Here is a 19,228-nt window from a genome sequence, read left to right on the forward strand (position 1 = left end):
ACTTGGCATTTTTAAGAAGAAAAATCCTTCCCAAGTTGTCCAACTCATTGTAGTGGCAGCTATTGAACCAAAGGCTGGATTTGTGAAACAGGTTAGACCTTCTAGAGCATTTACTTATGAAAGGGCAGGCCCCTTTTAACTTAAGTTCGTGGGCCCACCCCAACTGGTCTTCGAGCTAGAGTAAGGAAATACCTTCCCTCTTCCAGGCCATGGTCTCTGCCCTGGGAGCAACTTACACCCCCTCATTTAGGCCAAGTAGAGGCTGGGCAGTTGCTGGAGAGCTAATTCAAATTGACCTCAACTTCAGGCCAGACAAAGGTAACGTTTAAAAAGTTACACTTCCAGTACACTTAATAGAAATCCAACTTCACCATTAAATTAGATAGATTTTTATTAAATATGAAAATATGCATTTGAATTGGTATGTAACTGTTACAGGTCAAACGTTATAGATTAAAGTGTATAATCTATACAGTAGCTTTTCCTATATGCCAGCTACAGCCTGACCAGTGACAATGTTGTTTTGGATGTAATCCGTGGGGGGAACATGCCATTTCTAATGTCACACATGTTGCTTTCTTAAATATAAATTACCCCACAGTATGGATAAGCAAGGTGCACGTAGGGGCGACTTATTTATTTTTCAAAATCAAGTTTTCCTACCTGTTAGAAAAAGGTGATTGTGCCAGGCCAGAACAGCAGGGTTTAAGATGCTGCTGCTGTTGTAGGCCCGGAAGCCAGCTTTCCACTGCCACTGTAGTGAATGGCACATACATGCCACAGTCCAGAAGTGACATTTAGCTTCCCATGCTTTGGTTCTTTTGCTACACCATATACTATGGCCTTATATGAAAGTTCGTTTTAAGCCAATTTTGAACATTTCAGGGATCAGAGCACATACACTGGGCACTGGATAGCAGTGTTCGAGGTCAAGATTACCGCAAGTGAGTCTTAAACAAAATGAAATACGGGAGAGTTTTTTTTGTGTCCCGTGATTCTTGAAGCCTCAGAGGATTATGTGGATCTAACAGTTGCTGAATATTGCCATGGTCAGCCGTTAAGAATGTTTTCTTGGTTTGTGTTAAACCAACCTAAGCTTCATGTGCAACCAAAGATTATTAATCTGCCATTCACAAATGCTCCATTCTTTTTCCTCGTTCTGACTAGAAGATCATGGGATAAACACAGAAGCTGGGCCACTGAAAGCCATGGAGTAAATTCAAGATACTGATATATCTGAAAGCGAATGCAATCGACACAACCAGCAAAGTGGTCAAACCACTCCCTGGCAGTCCCAACAATCCCAGGAGCATTGTTAGTTTTAACAAAGAGGACACCTTCCAGAAGCTGGAGAAGTCTGCAAACATCAGCTCCAGACACTATCAAGGTACACCATTCTCATGGTGCCCATCATCTCAAAGGATGGCAGAGCATAACTAAAGCTAGATGGGTGCCTAGTATTGTGTAAGTTGGGTACTCCTTGTGTTTCAAGAAGCGGAGATAATCACTTTCTGTGGAAACACGCCATATAACCATTACTTCCTCCAAAAGGAGATAAGGAAACTTACTTCATAAATGTATAATTCAGAAGAAAAGTCCACATGACATCACTCTCACATTGGACCTAAAGACTATAAACAAATAAACAAATGGGTTGGGAAGAGAAGTTCCAGACATTGCCTTTATCCCCACTACATCCTTAGCTGCTTCCAGGTGAATAGGTATCCCCGTAGACATTTAGGATGCATATTTTCTTTTTCCCTTAGTAGATAAATCCACAACATTTGTCAGGTGTGTGGTAGGAAAATCACATTTCAACACAAGTTCCCTGCATTTAGATTGAAGTGAGTGCCCTACATATTTTGCAGGTGAATGGCAGTGGTGGTGGGTCACTTCACGATATTAAAATTCTTCATTTACCTATACACGGTCAGTTTGACTGAACAAAGCCAGCTAACCACAGAAAACATCTCAGGACTTCAAACAACCCTGTTGTTCCTCATATTCCCATGTTGTGTGGTCATTTTGTTTAAGTATTCAACAAGACCGGTATATAATCTCAGAGTAACCATAGGTAGGATATTAGATAAACTATCCTCTCCTAGAGAGTATCAACAGTTCAGCAGAAGTCTTCTCCAAATGACTCCTCGCCCCAAAGCACGTCATATTTCTACTCTCCGAGGCTCCATGACATCATGGATCTTCAGTATCCCAACTGCTTAGCTGAACACAAGACCTCTTCAGCCGTACATGAAATACCAGTGGAGCCCACTGAATGGCATCTGTGCATACAAACTGCTACACCCCTAGGCAGCACCACAGTCTCCGTCATGAGTGTGTTTTGAATGCAGTTTGATGAGCAGGAGTTCTGTTTCACCAAGATATTCCCACACAAAAGATTGTCTTCGATGAATCTCTGTCAGGTTAGGGAGCTCACATCTGTTCATACTGTTCAAGACGTCTGGTCTAAAAGCGGCACCATATCATTCATTCTCTTTGAACACAGACTGGTACATCTAGTCCCGAAGACTTTCCTTCCATCTATGATTGTGATCTACGTTCTGATTCAAATGGAAGACCCCACCATGAACTAATTATCTGAATAAGCAAGGGGACACCTGATCCAGAACTCTCTCTCTCCGAAACTCAAACAATATGGAGGTCGCTCATTGCAAAGAATCTGCCCATAAAAGCAGTTCCCTTACCAAGTGTCAAAACAGTTCCTGTTGATACTCTTGAGCATATTGTTGCTGGAAAACTAGAAGTGTATTATTGGTGAACACATTCTTCATAATGTTGTCTCCAATTCGTTTTCTTTCATGGATATAAGCCTATATGTAATAGCAAAAAACAAACCTTTCCCAAGCATTGTGTTTAGATTTCACTACCCAGATCCTATGAAAATCTTGACGGAAGTGAAAAGACCATTCTCCAAATCAGTCCTAAGCTTTCAAGTGGAAGAGGTTCTGTATTTGGTGTTAGCAGGCGAATGGCTAAGCTGGCCACTTCTTTTCATTCAACAAGGTATACTTTGCAACCATCACTGCATACAGAAACAATCTTCCCCAAGTATTGTGTTCTTCACAGTTCTTGTGATAGAGGATTTCCTGAAGGAATAGAGAAAGTGTTTCTTTCCAAGCGGGAGCTTGTCTCCTCTTTGAACTTGATGTGTTTTATTGAATCAAATTGTCAGACCATTTGAACGTAATCACAGATCCACGATCCAGCAGTTGTCTTGCACGACTCCTTTTCTATTAGCTTCACTGAAGTATACAACAAAGTTATGGATGGAATGCTTGAATTAATCTTAGCCACTTACAATTACTCTGCCGCCGCTCAGTCCATCGCTATTTTGCAATGTATCTACCTAAGTGGGACGGGTATGCCCAGACAACCACCCCAAAGCACTCTCAAGCTGAAATCCCTGATCAACCCGAGTTACTTATGCCAAAAAATAACTCTCACTTGTCCACTTTCAAACTTTACGATCCTAATGACCTCACCAAAACATTAGCAACCACCAAACTCAACAACCATTTCAATGACCCAGTCCCCTCAAATTGCCTTCCCCACATCTACCAAGTCATCTCCCCTCTCTGGACCAAAATCATCAACGCCTCGCTAGCGTAAGGGCACATACCGGACTGCCTAAAAACAGGCCAGGTTACCCCTATACTAAAGAAACCGACTGCAAACTCCTCCGACCCCAACAATTTCCGACCCATAACTAACATTCCCATGCTAGCCAAGGTCCTGGAAAAATGTGTTCAACAGCAACTGAACCAACACATCATGGACTTCAACCTTCTGTACACCCACCAATCAGGTTTCAGACCCGGCCAAAGCACAGAAACAGCCATTCTACATATAGTGGACGACGCCCTCCTTGCTCTTGACTGCAACAAAACCTGTCTACTAGTCCTGCTTTCTCTCCTCAGCCTTCGACACGGTCAATCACGAAAAAATTCTAAAAAGACTGGAAAATAGGATGGGTTTATCTGGCTCAGTCCTTCAATGGTTCAAATCCTTTCTGGAAAACAGAACGCAATCTTTCATGGTGAACAAAAATCTTTCTCGATCCTCCCCAAACCCTCTGGGTGTACCAAAAGGCTCTACCCTGTCGCCCACCCTATTCAACCTATATGTCGAACCGCTAACCGAACTATTACAGCAGGCAAACATAGCCTACCACATGTACGAGGACGACACTCCACTTTACATCAAGATCTCCTCCATTGAAGACCTAATATCGATGAACATGGCACTCGAAAAGACCCCCCCCCAATAATTCCCAGGAGACAAAGGAATGGTCCAAGTTGATCATTGCACTTAACAGCACGCCAACTCTGGTGGACTCCACCAAATCACTTGGAATTACTCTAGATAAGAACCTTAACATGCAAACACACATCTACCTGTTAGCTAAAAACGCATGCTTTCACCTCCGCTATCTCAGGAAAATGAAACCTTTCATCGATAACCAGGACCTCAAAACTGCGGTTCAATCTCAAGGCTGGAGTACGGATGCACGACCCTCTTGGGACTTCCCAAAATCTCAACCGCCCCATTAAAAGCCTGTCTCAACGCCGCAGCAAGACTCCTAACAGGAACCAGGAAATTTGACCACATATCGCCACACTTGAAAGCGCTCAACTGGCTTCCTTTTGAAGCTTGAATCCACCTAAAAATGGCATGCATCACTCACAAAGTTCTTCACCACAATACTCCCCAGTACCTATCCCAAAAACTGACCTTGTCTGTAGGAATCAGACATTCAAGAAGTGCTGATAATTTACTCCTGAAACCCTCACGCTTTAGAAAGAAAAAAACTTCTGACAGAGCATTCTCCGGAGCAGCACCAAGAATATGGAACTCGCTTCCTCCCTACATCAGAAAAATCTCCTCTACTCTTCTGTTCAAAAAAGAAGCAAAATCATTCCTTATGTGCAAATTCCTCCTGTAAACTATCATATGGACCAATCCAGATATACACCCTAAACTTGCCCCTTCTATCCCTCGAAAGACACCTTCGCTGCTCTCGACCCGTTGCTTAGAAATACTCTCACGCCTGCGACCGTACGAACTTTGTAAATAACTTGATCTTATGTATGCTATTCTTTTTGCAAACTGTTTTATTCGTATTGTGCCCTCAGTGTAAAGTGCTCTGATACCCTTCCCTGGGTCTGGTCGGCGCTATAGAAAACTCTAAAAAGAAAATAGGTCCCGTGCACACTGTGCCACGGGAACCAAGCCAAACCTGGCTGATTGGCCCTAATTAGGGCGAAAATGGTCATGGGTTGCTAGCCTTCCGGTTCAGGAAGGACCTGACCTGGCCGTTTGGGCTAGACTGTTCCCATCAGAGCAGGGTCTACACTGATTTGCATATGGCTGGGTCCAAACTGAGATTTACAAAAAATAATGGGGTGACCCGGTGTCCCTCAGAACCTGGATATGCGTATTATATAGATACAATGGTTCTGTCGGGGAATTTTCAATTGCTTTGGAGTGTTCACAGTATACATACATTACATGTAACACATATCAATGAATCAGGAAAGAGGAAATAAATTAAACACACCCAAGAGCAATTTCAATCGATATTTTTTAAGGGGATAACGAATAAACTAGGCTACAGTGATGCAAATGAAAGACTTGTGAAGAAGGAGTGACATGTAGTGGTAAATACAGAAGATACACTTAGTATATGACAGAGAGAGAAATCAAAAGAAAATTGGGAGGGTACAATCTTTGATTTTGTCCATGTGAATGTTCACATGCGCTTCATGATCCTGTGTAAATTAATTTGTGAACAGAAACGTTGTGAAGACCTATAGTATGCGTCGACGTTTCAACCCAGTGTAACGCGCAATTTTTAATAAGCGTCACGGCGGGTCTTCCTCAGGACAGTGGGGTAGGTATGCAGCCCTACGCAGATTGTCAAGAATCACTGCAGGAGCGTGGGGCGTCTTAGTCCAGTAGATATCGATAGGATTTGACCTCAAATGATACAAGATTCGTCGAGGTATTGGAATATTTTCTCACAAAGGTTAATCCTTGTGGGCCAGTCGGGTGATTTACACGATCTGGTGTATGCACGTCTCTCCAGCTCTCATTCCGATGCATGGTGAGCAGAATAATGATGGATTGGGATGAGGCCCCAAGTATTTAATAGTGGCTGAGATTAATTAATTTAAGCATTCCACCTGTTACTTTTTTGTGCATTTCTTTTAGCCTTAGTATCAGCTTGTAGCTTTATGACATTCAGGCTTTGTTTTCCTTAGAATGTTACGCAGTGTTTCTTTCCAATAGCACTCTTATTTCAAAAGGACGACTCCTTAGTTTCTCCCAAAAGTTGTTTTGGAATTCCATGTAAACAAAACTTTACTAGCAGTATTCTTTTTTTTTTTTTTTTTTTTTTTTTTACATCTCTCGTCAAAAAGGTATTTATTTACAATGCATCTCAGGAAAGGTCTCCGCTTTTATCTAGATAAGACAAAACATTTCAGAAAGAATAAACTGTCCCACTAGAAATGGTACATTCAATTCTAAAGTGCCCATCTCCAGGTGGATTTTATTATGTTAAGTTATCATCTAGGAGACAAGACCTTACCAGGCAAGCCACATGCTCCCTAAACAAGCGGAAAAGTAGCCACTGTTGCTTCACTAAGGACCCTTCCAATATCTTATATATGCAAAGTGTTCACCTGGTGACCAGTTCATACTTCCACCAAGCACAACTGCTTAGACTTGTACAGATACCCAAGTGGGTCTGGCAGCATTAAGGAATGTGTCTAGACACAGCAAAAATGAAGTATCACAATATGGCCTGTGAAGAGCTGCAGTGTACCTGCATTGGCAAATGTCCAGTATTGCATGTAAATGTTGTTTATATATAATAAGGATTCTGCAATCCCACCCATAGGTACAATATGAAACTGAACATTTACTTGCAGCCACATGTCCTCTTTCTGATTAATGTTCGTCAATGGCACCAAACACCAGCAGAGACCAATTCATAGTGCACAGACCGGTTACTTTAAAAAACAAACGTGTATATTCACTGAAAAAACACAAAGGTTAAAGTAATGTTCTAGTTACGTGAATATTTCTGTGACGACAAAGTTTTGAACTAAAAAAACCCCACAGAGGTTCATCAGTTATAGTTAGAAGAGCGAACTATAGCTTACACCTCCTCCATGTATTGCTTATGACCTCACATATTACATCACTCATGACATCTCAAATAACATCATTGATGATATCACTGACTGAATGCTGCCAGGCCCTGCATCAAACCCCCTCACAGGCATCCAACCCCACGCGGTGCACTGCCTCTTGTCTGTGCACAGGAGGGGTTTGTCAACAGGGCCTGGCATCTCAGACTCCCCTCCCAGGGGAGGAAGGGTGTCCCTACCCTTCCCCCTTATATAATGCTTGTTATTTTATTTTAGTTCAAGACCTGCCATGGCTGGCAGCAAACATTTGCCCATGTTGCTGGCAGCCAGTCAGAGCTCTTGCTTCTGCAGGAGTGTGACTCCCATTGGTGCGAGTTAGCCCAAAGGAAAAAAATGTATGTGTGTGTGTGTGTGTATATATATATATATATATCCACGCTTCCAGTCCTCCTTCTTGTAAGAAAAGACACAGCACTCACGGGGTCGAGTCAAGATTTATTGTGACTCACAACGCTAAAAAACCAGACGCGTTTCGGGTATGCCTTCCTCAATGGTTTACAGGCATCACGGAAGCCGCCATATTTATAATACATTACATTGCCACCACTTCCGTGCAACAACAACAAACAAAGGACTAGCATGTCCTTGTAATGATTAACGCCATATTGTAATGGTTTTTCTAAAGCGAAATGAAATGAGCGCTCGTTGTACTCAACTACTGGTAAACACAAAGCTTGGTTTAAAATAAACGCAAATTGTCTATGATAATAGGCAAGGAATGTTAGTGTTAGAATCTCGCCCATAATGGGCTAACATTTAATATCCATATATATGATATTCCTCCCACGATCCATATCGACACAATGGGAAATCAGGATCATGTCACATTTATACATTTAACAAGTGTAAATACCCATGTTACGTATACTCGCCTATATTATCAAAAGCAATTTGCAAATTAATACCGCCCTGAATGGGCCAAGTCCCCCAAGCTCCTCGTCACCCCATGGGAGTACACAATCCTACACTGATGCAGGAAAAGAAAGAAAGAAGATAAAGAAGAAAAAGAAGAAGAGAGTGGAGGAAAGAAACTTAGATAATCAATTGTTAGGATACATTTCCCAATAAATTCATGTTATTTCCAACCAATAAAATAGTTCAAACAGTTCATAAGAGCAATACAGTTTGGATAGTCAGCTACTGGGATACATTTCTCAACTTGTTCGTATTGTTACTACCCATAAGAGATTAAAAATTTCAACCAGTTCATTGGAGCAGTACAGTTCATGCAGTATACATTGGATAGAGAACCCCTTACCCTAAATGTACGGTAAGTTCCTCATTAGTGTTGAGTCCCCCGGGGGTCTTGGTACCCAGATCTATAATATATCTTGATTCGAGTCTCCTCAATCTAGCTACCCTATCCCCTCCTCTTATATTAGCCGGCACTTGATCTATTGCAAAAAAAGTTAATAAGTCGCTATTGCAATTGTGGTACGTTTGGAAGTGTCTGGCTACGGGGTATGTTGCATCTCGGTTTTTTATTGCTCTTGTGTGCTCAAGTATGCGGATTTTCGTTTGGTGAATAGTACTACCAATATATCTCAAGCCGCATGGGCACATAAGGCAGTATACTGTGTAGGGAGTACTACAAGTCAAGAATTTTCTAATGTATCTGCAATTATGGGTTCCCATGGCCTCATAGGTAAGGACCTTTTTTGAATTTTTACAAGATTTACACTTTCCACATGGATAAAAACCATGTGGTGCCTCACCAAATGGTTTGGGGACTTTACGTACAAAGTGGCTCTTGGTTAAAGTATCCCTGAATGCCCTAGCTCTTCTAAATGTGAGCATGGGTTGTCTAGGAATATCTGTTCCAATGTCATAGACAATTTGCGTTTATTTTAAACCAAGCTTTGTGTTTACCAGTAGTTGAGTACAACGAGCGCTCATTTCATTTCGCTTTAGAAAAACCATTACAATATGGCGTTAATCATTACAAGGACATGCTAGTCCTTTGTTTGTTGTTGTTGCACGGAAGTGGTGGCAATGTAATGTATTATAAATATGGCGGCTTCCGTGATGCCTGTAAACCATTGAGGAAGGCATACCCGAAACGCGTCTGGTTTTTTAGCGTTGTGAGTCACAATAAATCTTGACTCGACCCCGTGAGTGCTGTGTCTTTTCTTACAAGAAGGAGGACTGGAAGCGTGGATATTTGGCGGGCGCACCCCCCGCCCAACAGCGCCCGTTCGAGAGTGCGAGACACTGGTGCGAGTGCAGCGTGGATATATATATATATATATATATCTATATATCTATATCCTACTGGCGGTCGCCAGTAGGTAGTTATAGTTAGGACCACGTTTCCATAGGAAAACCTCAACATTCTATTTTGAATAACTTTGGCGCCGGTCGACGAATCCTCGCGAATTTCTCAAAATAGGTGGGGCGCTACGCTCCGCTCCTACCCTGAAAGTCTCGGGGGGATCCGTCAAGCGGGGGCTGAGATAAAAGGGGGGTCCCAAAACGCGTTTTTCCCATGCATTTTTCCATAGGACCTTTAGAACGAGCTACAGCCCGAACGGCTGAACAGAATTACTCAAAATTTGGCAGAGAGGTAGTCCCTAGGTCAAGGAAGTGCCTTTTGTAGGTTTGGTGTAAATCTGTTCAGTAGATTCTGAGAAAATAGCCTTTAAATCAATATATATATCTGAGCCCGCTTACGGTACGCTTACGGTAAGCGTACGGTGGCGTGCGCGAGCGCGATTCTGATTGGCTCTTAGATCTTAGTAAACATTCGAATCGGCCGAAACCAGGAAGCGGCGGCCGCCATTTTGTGTATTTCACTCTGAAAAAAAAGAGTGAAAACAAGGAAAGGGGGCAATGAGGAGAGTTACAGACCCCCTAACATTTGTAAGGGGGTCAAAGAAGGACAGAAAAGTACAAAGAAAACATTTATTGATTTTTAAAAAAATCACGGGGTACGCGTACGGTAAGCTTACGGTAAGCGTACGGTAGGAAAAAAAAAAAAAAAAAAATGAAAATCAGATTTAAGTGTTTAGATATTAGGGGGCTCTAAAAAGAGCCGTTGTGTTTATGAAATGATTTTTTAGTGGTACCTACAAGTAAGTACCGATGCAGAGTCTAAGGTTCAAGAGGAAGACTCTGTTCCCTTCATCATTGAAGTGCACACCATCTCCTCTATAAATGTCTTGCATGTCATAACGCAAGTTGTTGTGGTAAATGGCACCCATACCATAGTCACGGAGGAAAGCAGAAACAGATTTGTTGACGTGCTTTCTTGCTTTGTCATCGCACCGCGTGCCCACCGTGCGTGCACGGCACTAACTGCGTAAAGTGGGCGCGCGAAGCGCACCGCGTGCTCACTGTGTGCGCACGGTGCGCGAAGCGCACCGTGCGCGCACGGAACGAACTGCGTTAAGTGGGCGCGCACGCCACGAATGGCGTAAAGTAACTTAGCATTTAAAAAACCGTACAAATTCACTGAAAAAACCATAGGTTTCACACACGTTATAGTTAGGAATTAGCATTTAAAAAACCTTGCAAATTCACTGAAAAAACCATAGGTTTCACACATGTTATAGTTAGCGGAAATTTTACTGATAAAAAACCAATGAAATTCCCCCGTTATAGTTAGTGCAGGCAACTATAACTCACGCGACCGCAATCTTCTGCTGATGACATATGTGTCTTTTATGAAAAAAAAATATTTGTAATATATGTATAGCTAAAAATGTATGGAAGAAGACATGGGCAAATAAGTGTCTAAATACAGTATTAGCATCAGCAGAGGATTGCGGTCGCGTGAGTTATAGTTGCCTGCACTAACTATAACGGGGGAATTTCATTGGTTTTTTATCAGTAAAATTTCCGCTAACTATAACATGTGTGAAACCTATGGTTTTTTCAGTGAATATATATATATATATATATATATATATATAGTATAACCAAAGACAAACCCCTCCGGTGCAGAGAAGTATGAGGCCACTCGGGGAATTCCTTTTGGAAGCCTTTAATTGGACAATGGACATAATGCATTTCGGCGTTCATCGCCTTCATCAGATGCAGCTGCAAATGGGACGCTGCTCCACCCACACCTTTCAGTGTCCTGCCTCGCGCCCATTGGTTGGAGAGCTCTTCCCCCGATTACCTGTTTGCACGCCCTCTGTAGTTGAGATCTTGACTACAGTTCCCAGAGTTCACTATTTTCGGGTAGATGGTAGGTGAAAAATGTCAAGTCCTGATGGGCATTAGTTAACTAGGGCAAAGGTGTGATGTATTCAGATCGATGGCCCTGACTTTGGATTAATGTCCTCGGGCTTCCTTGGGTCCCCTTGACGTTCCAGCCCCTCATGAAGATGACAGGCGGGCCGCGAGTCAGCAATGCAGTGATTCTCGGCTCTTCGTGAAGTCACAATCTGCTCCTGGCAGCAGCCCATTTCCTTTGTCTGCACTCCGAGGCGGGCCGAAGCAATCCAATCCCTTGGCAAAACAAAAAACATGTGTATGTATATATGTACGTATATATGTGTATATATGCATATGTGTATGTATACATGTGTGTATGTATATATGTGTATGTATGTATGTATGTATGTATATATATGTGCATGTATGTATATATGTATCGCGCTCTCTCTTTCCCACATGCAAAGATTGACGACGCTGTGTTCTGGCCAAATAATTTATTAGGACAGCTTGAAAAGACGCGTTTCGCCTGCCCAGCAGGCTTGTTCACCAATAGTTTAACTATTTGTTATCGGCCATTTTAACCGCAGTGTGTGAAAACCCTCTCACGTGATGCGACTACAACACCAGTGCATTAGACGAAAGACTGGTAGTTCTTTCAAAACGAAATAGTCCGTTTTGCCTGCAATCGTCTTTTGAGATAATTCATATATTTTCTTAAAGTAGATATTAATACAACAATTAATTCATACGGAATTTTTAGCAGTTTACAATTACAAATATTCCAATTCATTATTTTGCAATTTGAATAAAACTTTATCCAACTGCTAATGCAAACAAAACCCTTGTTTAACCAAGCAATTGTGTATTTTCCTTTATAAATATTCACAATACAACCCTAGTGGGTATGGCAGCATCTACTCAACATATAAATATCATTTCTATTCTCAAGTGACAATTGCCAACATTAGCTTTAAATAATTCAGCCCCAGTGGGAAAATGTAAATCTCAGTCTTCTCAAGTCTATCTTAAATTTTGTGTCTAACCTGTGAAACGATAAATAAACAAAAATAAAAAATCAACAATACAGTTAAAACCAAATTTCTGAGGGGTGCATTATTTTCTCTTTTTCTTCCTGTTAACGTTTTCCGTACCTATATAAGATTTTACAAATGTGTAATTAAATCTTCTTCCATATTTAATCCCATGGGAGCTTTTGTATTTAATTCTACAATATAGCATGACTCGAGTCTCCTGAGCTTTTTTTCACGATTGCCTCCCCGGATGTTAGGTGGAACGGAATCTATCACAAGATAGCTTAGCCCTTGTGAGTTTTTTTCGTGATGAGATTCAAAGTGGCGTGCCACTGGGTATTTCTTATCCCCATTCCGGATAGCTCTCATCCCCATTCCGGATAGCTCTCAGATGTTGTAGTACCATTTTGTGTGCTGGATGAATCGTGCTGCCAACGTACTGCAGGCCACATGGGCACTGAAGCACGTAGACCGCATATTCTGTCTTGCAGGATCCTTTAATCTTTTTCTCTCTTTTAGAGAGTCCAGGTGTATATGAATATGTGTTCTTACCATGGCTACAGGCTTTGCATTTTGTACACTTAATGAAACCTTCTTTCCTTTTTAACCAGGTTTCCGCCTGTGCACTTTGCTGCTGTGGAATCATATTACAAACTAGCATTTGCTTGAAAGAACGAGCTCTCCTAAAAGTAATAGCTGGTCTTTTTTGCACTAGCTTCCCTAGTAATGGATCGTTACGAATGAGGTGCCAGTGCTTGTTGAGTATATTCCTGACTTGACCATGCTGTCGATTAAAAGAAGTAATCATTCTTACTTGGATGTTTTGTGTGCTTTTTCATCTTACTCTGACTTTGCTTAAACAGGATATCTTCCCTGGTTCTCTTTTTTGCCTGCTTAATGGAGGCCTGAACATTTTCTTCCTTGTAACGCTGCGATTGGAATCGTAGTTCCAAATTCACAAGTTCTTTGTCTAAGATTTCTTGGTCACTGCAGTTACGGATTGTTCTAAGGCATTCTCTGTATGGAATACTCTTGATTAAGTTTTGTGGGTGAAAACTAGTTGCATGCTGCAACGTGTTCCCCGCTGTTGGCTTTCGATACATTTTCGTGTGCACTTTAAAGTCTTTTATGTAAATAGTTAAATCCAGGAAATTAACTGAACTACTGCTGACTGAGCTGGTGAACTTTAGATTTAAAGAGTTCACTTGTATTTTCTTAATGAAACTTTTTGCAGAATCCTCAGTCCCTCTCCATACAATTAACAGGTCGTCGATAAAACGACTCCAGTGTAGTATGTTTTCTTCCCATTCTCTGTGGAACTCGACCAGGACCACCTGCTCCTCCCACCAGTCCATATGCAAATTAGCATAGCTGGGGGCGAAGCAGGTGCCCATTACGGTTCCACAGACTTGATGGTAAAAGTCATTGTTGAAGAGGAAGTAGTTATTTTTCAAACATACAGAGATCATTTTGAGTAGCATTTGAGTATATGACCAGAGTTTGATCGGTCGTCCACTCAGGAAATGTTTTATACAGCATATCATTTTCCCAGGGCAAGACCAGGGCAAGTCGTATATGCTTTTAAAAAAATCCCCCGAATCTTGAATATATGAGGGAAGTAGTTTTACCAACGGACATAGAAAAGAATCAATGTATTTAGAGGTATTTTCCAGAGCCCGCCAATTGCGGATATGATTGGAAGCCCCGGCGGGTTCTCTGTGTTTTTGTGCACCTTGGGAATTCAATAAAATACTGGTGTTGTTGGATTTGAAACCTTTAAAAACAGCATTTCTGCCCTTGTGATTAGACATTTTTATACCATTCTTCAAGTTGCCCATTATATAACTCAAAACTACTTTGCAACGCGGCCTCTGTTACTTTGATATAGTTGGTTCGGTTATTGAGTTGTTTATGGGCTTCACTCAAGTATTTTGATCTATCCCAAAGGACAACATTTCCACCCTTATCTGCGTTTCTTACAACACAATTTCCTTTAGCCTTAAGTTTAGTAATTAATGCAGAGTACTCTTTTTCATGCAGGGTGAAATTTTTATGTTTAACACTGGTGCATTTTTCCCGATTTTTCAAGTCATTGATAACTAGCTCATTAAATATATCAACTGAGTCTCTCGCAGTAATAGGTAAGAACTTAGAATTTTGCCAAAAATTAGTTGGTGCAGTTCCTCCAATGTCCACTTCCTGTTCTCTTGCCAGTTCAACTGCTTGACTGCTTGAAATAGATCGTAATTCTTCTTGACTGGAATGTACTGATTCTTCTAAAATTTCTATGTCACTCCTGGGTTGTTGATCAATAGCTCTTAAATCAAACATTAAGTCCATATCGGCTACTGATACAATATCCGCTTGCGCAGAGGTATTAGACATCATCTTACTTTCAACTCCTTTTTTAATGTTGACTTTGTGCAAAATATTTTCTTAGTTTTAGTGATCTTACAAATTTGAAGGTGTCCACCCTGGTCGGCACATAGTTGAAATCCGCCGGAGGGCAATACGAAAGACCCAATTGCAAAATATTTTCTTCTTTTTTTGTTAGGTTAACATCTGTCGGATTAATTATGAAACCTTAATTGTTAGTTACATCAATGCCTTCTATTTGTTCCCTTTGGCAGTGGGCGCGCTGGCGTTGTTTGAACCCTTTGCACCTCTGTTGCCTCTGCCTCTTGGTTTGCCTTCGTACTGTATTTTGGGTCTTGGTCGGAGGTTGAACTTCCTCTTCTGTTCTAAAAAACTGAACTCTTCTATGACGGTGGATGCAATTTTAGTCTGTCGATTTTGCCCTTCCTCCAAGTCCGTATCGATTTCGGAACTCTGTAAACTACTTAACTCCGATTGTGCCTCTGTTCTTGCCTGGGACATCGGATTCATTCTTTGTTTTCTCAATGTATCAAAACTTCTTTGGGAAGGTGTAAATCTGCCCTCGATCATAATCGTTCTTTAGGCGTTCCGTCATATCCTTTGTAAACTTTGTAATGAGTTCTTGATCCACTTCTTTAGATAGCATTTCTGAAATCTGAGCTACCTCTTCCAAGATTTTCTGCCGGTCCACATCAGCATATTTTATCAGAATCGCAAGCATTCTCCGCGATGCATCCTGGTTGTTCCCCGCCCACTCAAGCAACATATTGGGGTTAGGGTCTTCATATGTAGGGGCTCAGGAGATTGGAGTCATGCTATATTGTAGAATTAAATACAAAAGCTCCCATTGGATTAAATATGGAAGAAGATTTAATTACGCATTTGTAAAATCTTATATAGGTACGGAAAACGTTAACAGGAAGAAAAAGAGAAAATAATGCACCCCTCAGAAATTTGGTTTTTGTATTGTTGATTTTTTATTTTTGTTTATTTATCGTTTCACAGGTTAGACACAACATTTAAGATAGACTTGAGCAGCCTGAGATTTAAATTTGCCCACTGGGGCTGAATTATTTAAAGCAAATGTTGGCAATTGTCACTTGAGAATAGGAATGATATTTATAGTTTGAGTAGATGCTGCCATACCCACTAGGGTTGTATTGTGAATATAAAGGAAAATACACAATCGCTTGGTTAAACAAGGGTTTTGTTTGCATTAGCAGTTGGATAAAGTTTTATTCAAATTGCAAAATGATGAATTGGAATATTTGTAATTGTAAACTGCAAAAAATTCCGTATGAATTAATTGTTGTATTAATATCTACTTTAAGGAAATATATGAATTAGCTCAAAAGACGATTGCAGGCAAAACTGACTATTTCGTTTTGAAAGAACTACCAGTCTTTCGTCTAATGCACTGGTGTTGTAGTCACAGGCGAAACGCGTCTTTTCAAGCTGTCCTAATAAATTATTCGACCAGAACACAGCGTCGTCAATCTTTGCCTGTGGGAAAAAGAGAGCGCGATATTACGGACCGTTCCTGGGTGGTCCTTTGGTGACGAGCGGCGGCTGTACCGAGGTGAAGAGGAGTTATGTATGTATATGTATGTGTGGGTATGTATGTGTATGTATATATGTGTATGCATGTGTGTGTGTGTGTGTGTATGTGTGTATGTGTGTATGTGTGTGTATATGTGTATATATATATATATATATATATATATATATATGTGTGTATATATATATTATCTACTGGCGGTCGCCAGTAGATAGTTATAGTTAGGACCCTCTTACCTTAGGAAATCCGCAACATTCTATTTTGAATAACTTTGGCGCCGGTCGATGAATCCTCGCAAAATAGGTGGGGCGTTGAGCTCCGCTCCTACCCTGAAAGTCTCGGGGGGATTCGTCAAGCGAGGGCTGAGATAAAAGGGGGGTCCCAAAACGTGTTTTTCCCATGCATTTTTCCATAGGACCTTTAGACAGAGCTACAGCCCGAACGGCTGAACAGAATTTAATGAAATTTGGCAGAGAGGTAGTCCTCAGGTCAAGGAAGTGCCTTTTGTAGGTTTGGTGTAAATCTGTTCAGTAGATTCTGAGTAAATAGCCTTTAAATCAATATATATATCTGAGCCAGCTTTTGGTGCGCTTACGGTGCGCTTACCGTACGCGTACGGTGACGTGCGCGAGCGCGATTCTGATTGGCCGTTAGATCTTAGTAAACATTCGAATCGGTCGAAACCAGGAAGCGGCGGCCGCCATTTTCTCTCTCGCACTCTGACAGGGGGTTGAAAAACAAAGTGCAAAAACATGTAAAGGGGCTGTTTAGACGCTCCCAAGCACCTAGCCATGTCGAGGGAGTCCCCAACGATCCCCCAAGTGAAAAAAGGCAATTTCGCCGATTACTTACCGTACGCGTACGGTAATAAATAATAATAATAAAAAAAAAAAAATATCCACATTCTCCCCACCCCGTGTGCAATTGGTGCCCGAAGGGCACCATTTGTGCATGGCTTATTACAGCAAAACAAAACATATATTTTACCTGTCACAACGATGCTCATCATATGTCCTCCATGTGCGCACGGTGCGCGAAGCGCATCGTGCGTTCATGGCCCATCTAGCGTAACGTGGGCACGCGGTGCGCGAAGCGCACCGCGTGCTCACTGTGCGCACACGGTGCGCGAAGCGCACCGTGCGCGCACGGAACGAACTGCGTTAAGTGGGCGCGCACGCCACAAATGGCGTAAAGTAACTTAGCATTTAAAAAACCGTACAAATTCACTGAAAAAACCATAGGTTTCACACACGTTATAGTTAGGAATTAGCATTTAAAAAACCTTGCAAATTCACTGAAAAAACCATAGGTTTCACACATGTTATAGTTAGCTGGACATTTTACTGATAAAAAAACAATGAAATTCCCCCGTTATAGTTACTGTAGGCAACTATAACTCACGTGACCGTAATCCTCTGCTGATATGTGTCTTTATGAAAAAAAAATATTTGTAATATATGTATAGCTAAAATTTAATGGAAAAAGACATGGGCAAATAAGTGTCTAAATACAGTATTAGCATCAGCAGAGGATTACGGTCGCGTGAGTTATAGTTGCCTACAGTAACTATAACGGGGGAATTTCATTGGTTTTTTATCAGTAAAATGTCCAGCTAACTATAACATGTGTGAAACCTATGGTTTTTTCAGTGAATATATATATATATATATATGCGTGTGTGTGTGTGTATATATAATATAAATTATACCTATATAATATACCTATACATACCATTGGTACAGCGCACCAGGGTCAGAGAGGCCCATTCAACCCTGATGATTGCTGTATATTACTTTTCAAACAGTAGTCTAAGTCGCCATTTTTCTGTTTTGCACCAGGGCCCGTGGCATCCTTGCTACGTAACTGCTGAAAGTCCATTTTGTACAGCATGTTACTGTTGACAGTGTTTCTGATAGACTTGCTGTAACTCTGTCAATACAACATAGACAATGCACAGTACTGCATTGATTTATTTTGTAATTTATGCAATTTTATTTAACGCGTACCAGACCCATCAGGGCACCAGAGTGCTTTACATAAACAGTAAATGTTGATACAAAGATGAGGTTAGGGATTCAAATATATAGTGCAAGCTAATATCCATTAACAAAGGTGAGACAGAGTAGAATCGACCTTCAGGTATCTAAAGTCACTGCTAGTAGAGGGGGCACACGTGGGAATAATTAAAATGATCTTAAATAACTTAGCAGCTCTATGGTCCAGAATACGTATGTTCAGGAGTCTCATCATCCGAAGTCTCAGAGCATCCATTGGTGGCTTATTAGTGATGTACAAATGTGGAGATGATGCTGCGAGAGTTGGAGGATGGAGTGCCAGACACTGGGAGCTCCTTCAGAAGGTCTGAGTGAGTGTATGTTTCCAGAGTTAACGCTTTGAAGTGAAGGGTCCACAGTATGTGCTTGATAGTTTGTTGCTCCTCCAACACAGGCCAACCTGGGTAGACTTCTGGAATCTGTGTGGAGCCGGTGAAGAGACCAGGCCTTTTGGATCCGGACACCACCTGAGCTGCTGCATTGAGGGTGGCACTTACCAGGGCTCAGTGACTTGTATCAAGAAGTTGCTACTTGCGATTGTTAACTTTGAAGAGTTTTACCATGCCTGCAAATTCGTCCTAAGGCATCTGCCTGTTGATGCCTTACTCTTTGTGACTTCTTTCTCCATCTTTTTACAGGTACAAGAAGAACTCTGCGCCCAGGTTGACCTGTTCCGTCAGCTGACCGGTCATCTGCCTGATCACATGGATGGACACCAGCACATCCATGTCCTCCCAGGTGAGAACCCATCACCGTGCGGCAGGAATCCGTTTCAGTAGGTAGCGTTCATTCACAATGAAAGTCCTTGATATA

General features: G+C 41.4%; 1 protein-coding gene across 3 annotated transcripts in view; it reads left to right on the forward strand.

Annotated features, from left to right (window-relative positions):
- The window catches only part of YDJC (YdjC chitooligosaccharide deacetylase homolog), a 141,368-nt gene that overhangs the window by 86,416 nt on the left and 35,724 nt on the right, over positions 1 to 19,228 (forward strand). For all 3 annotated transcript variants that reach the window (XM_085636441.1, XM_085636440.1, XM_085636439.1), the window contains one exon: positions 19,054 to 19,153. In XM_085636441.1, coding sequence (XP_085492567.1) covers positions 19,054 to 19,153 — 100 coding nt within the window. The remainder of the gene's footprint in view (positions 1 to 19,053; positions 19,154 to 19,228) is intronic.

Source organism: Triturus cristatus, chromosome 11, assembly GCF_964204655.1.
Source record: "Triturus cristatus chromosome 11, aTriCri1.1, whole genome shotgun sequence".
NCBI lineage: Eukaryota > Metazoa > Chordata > Amphibia > Caudata > Salamandridae > Triturus > Triturus cristatus.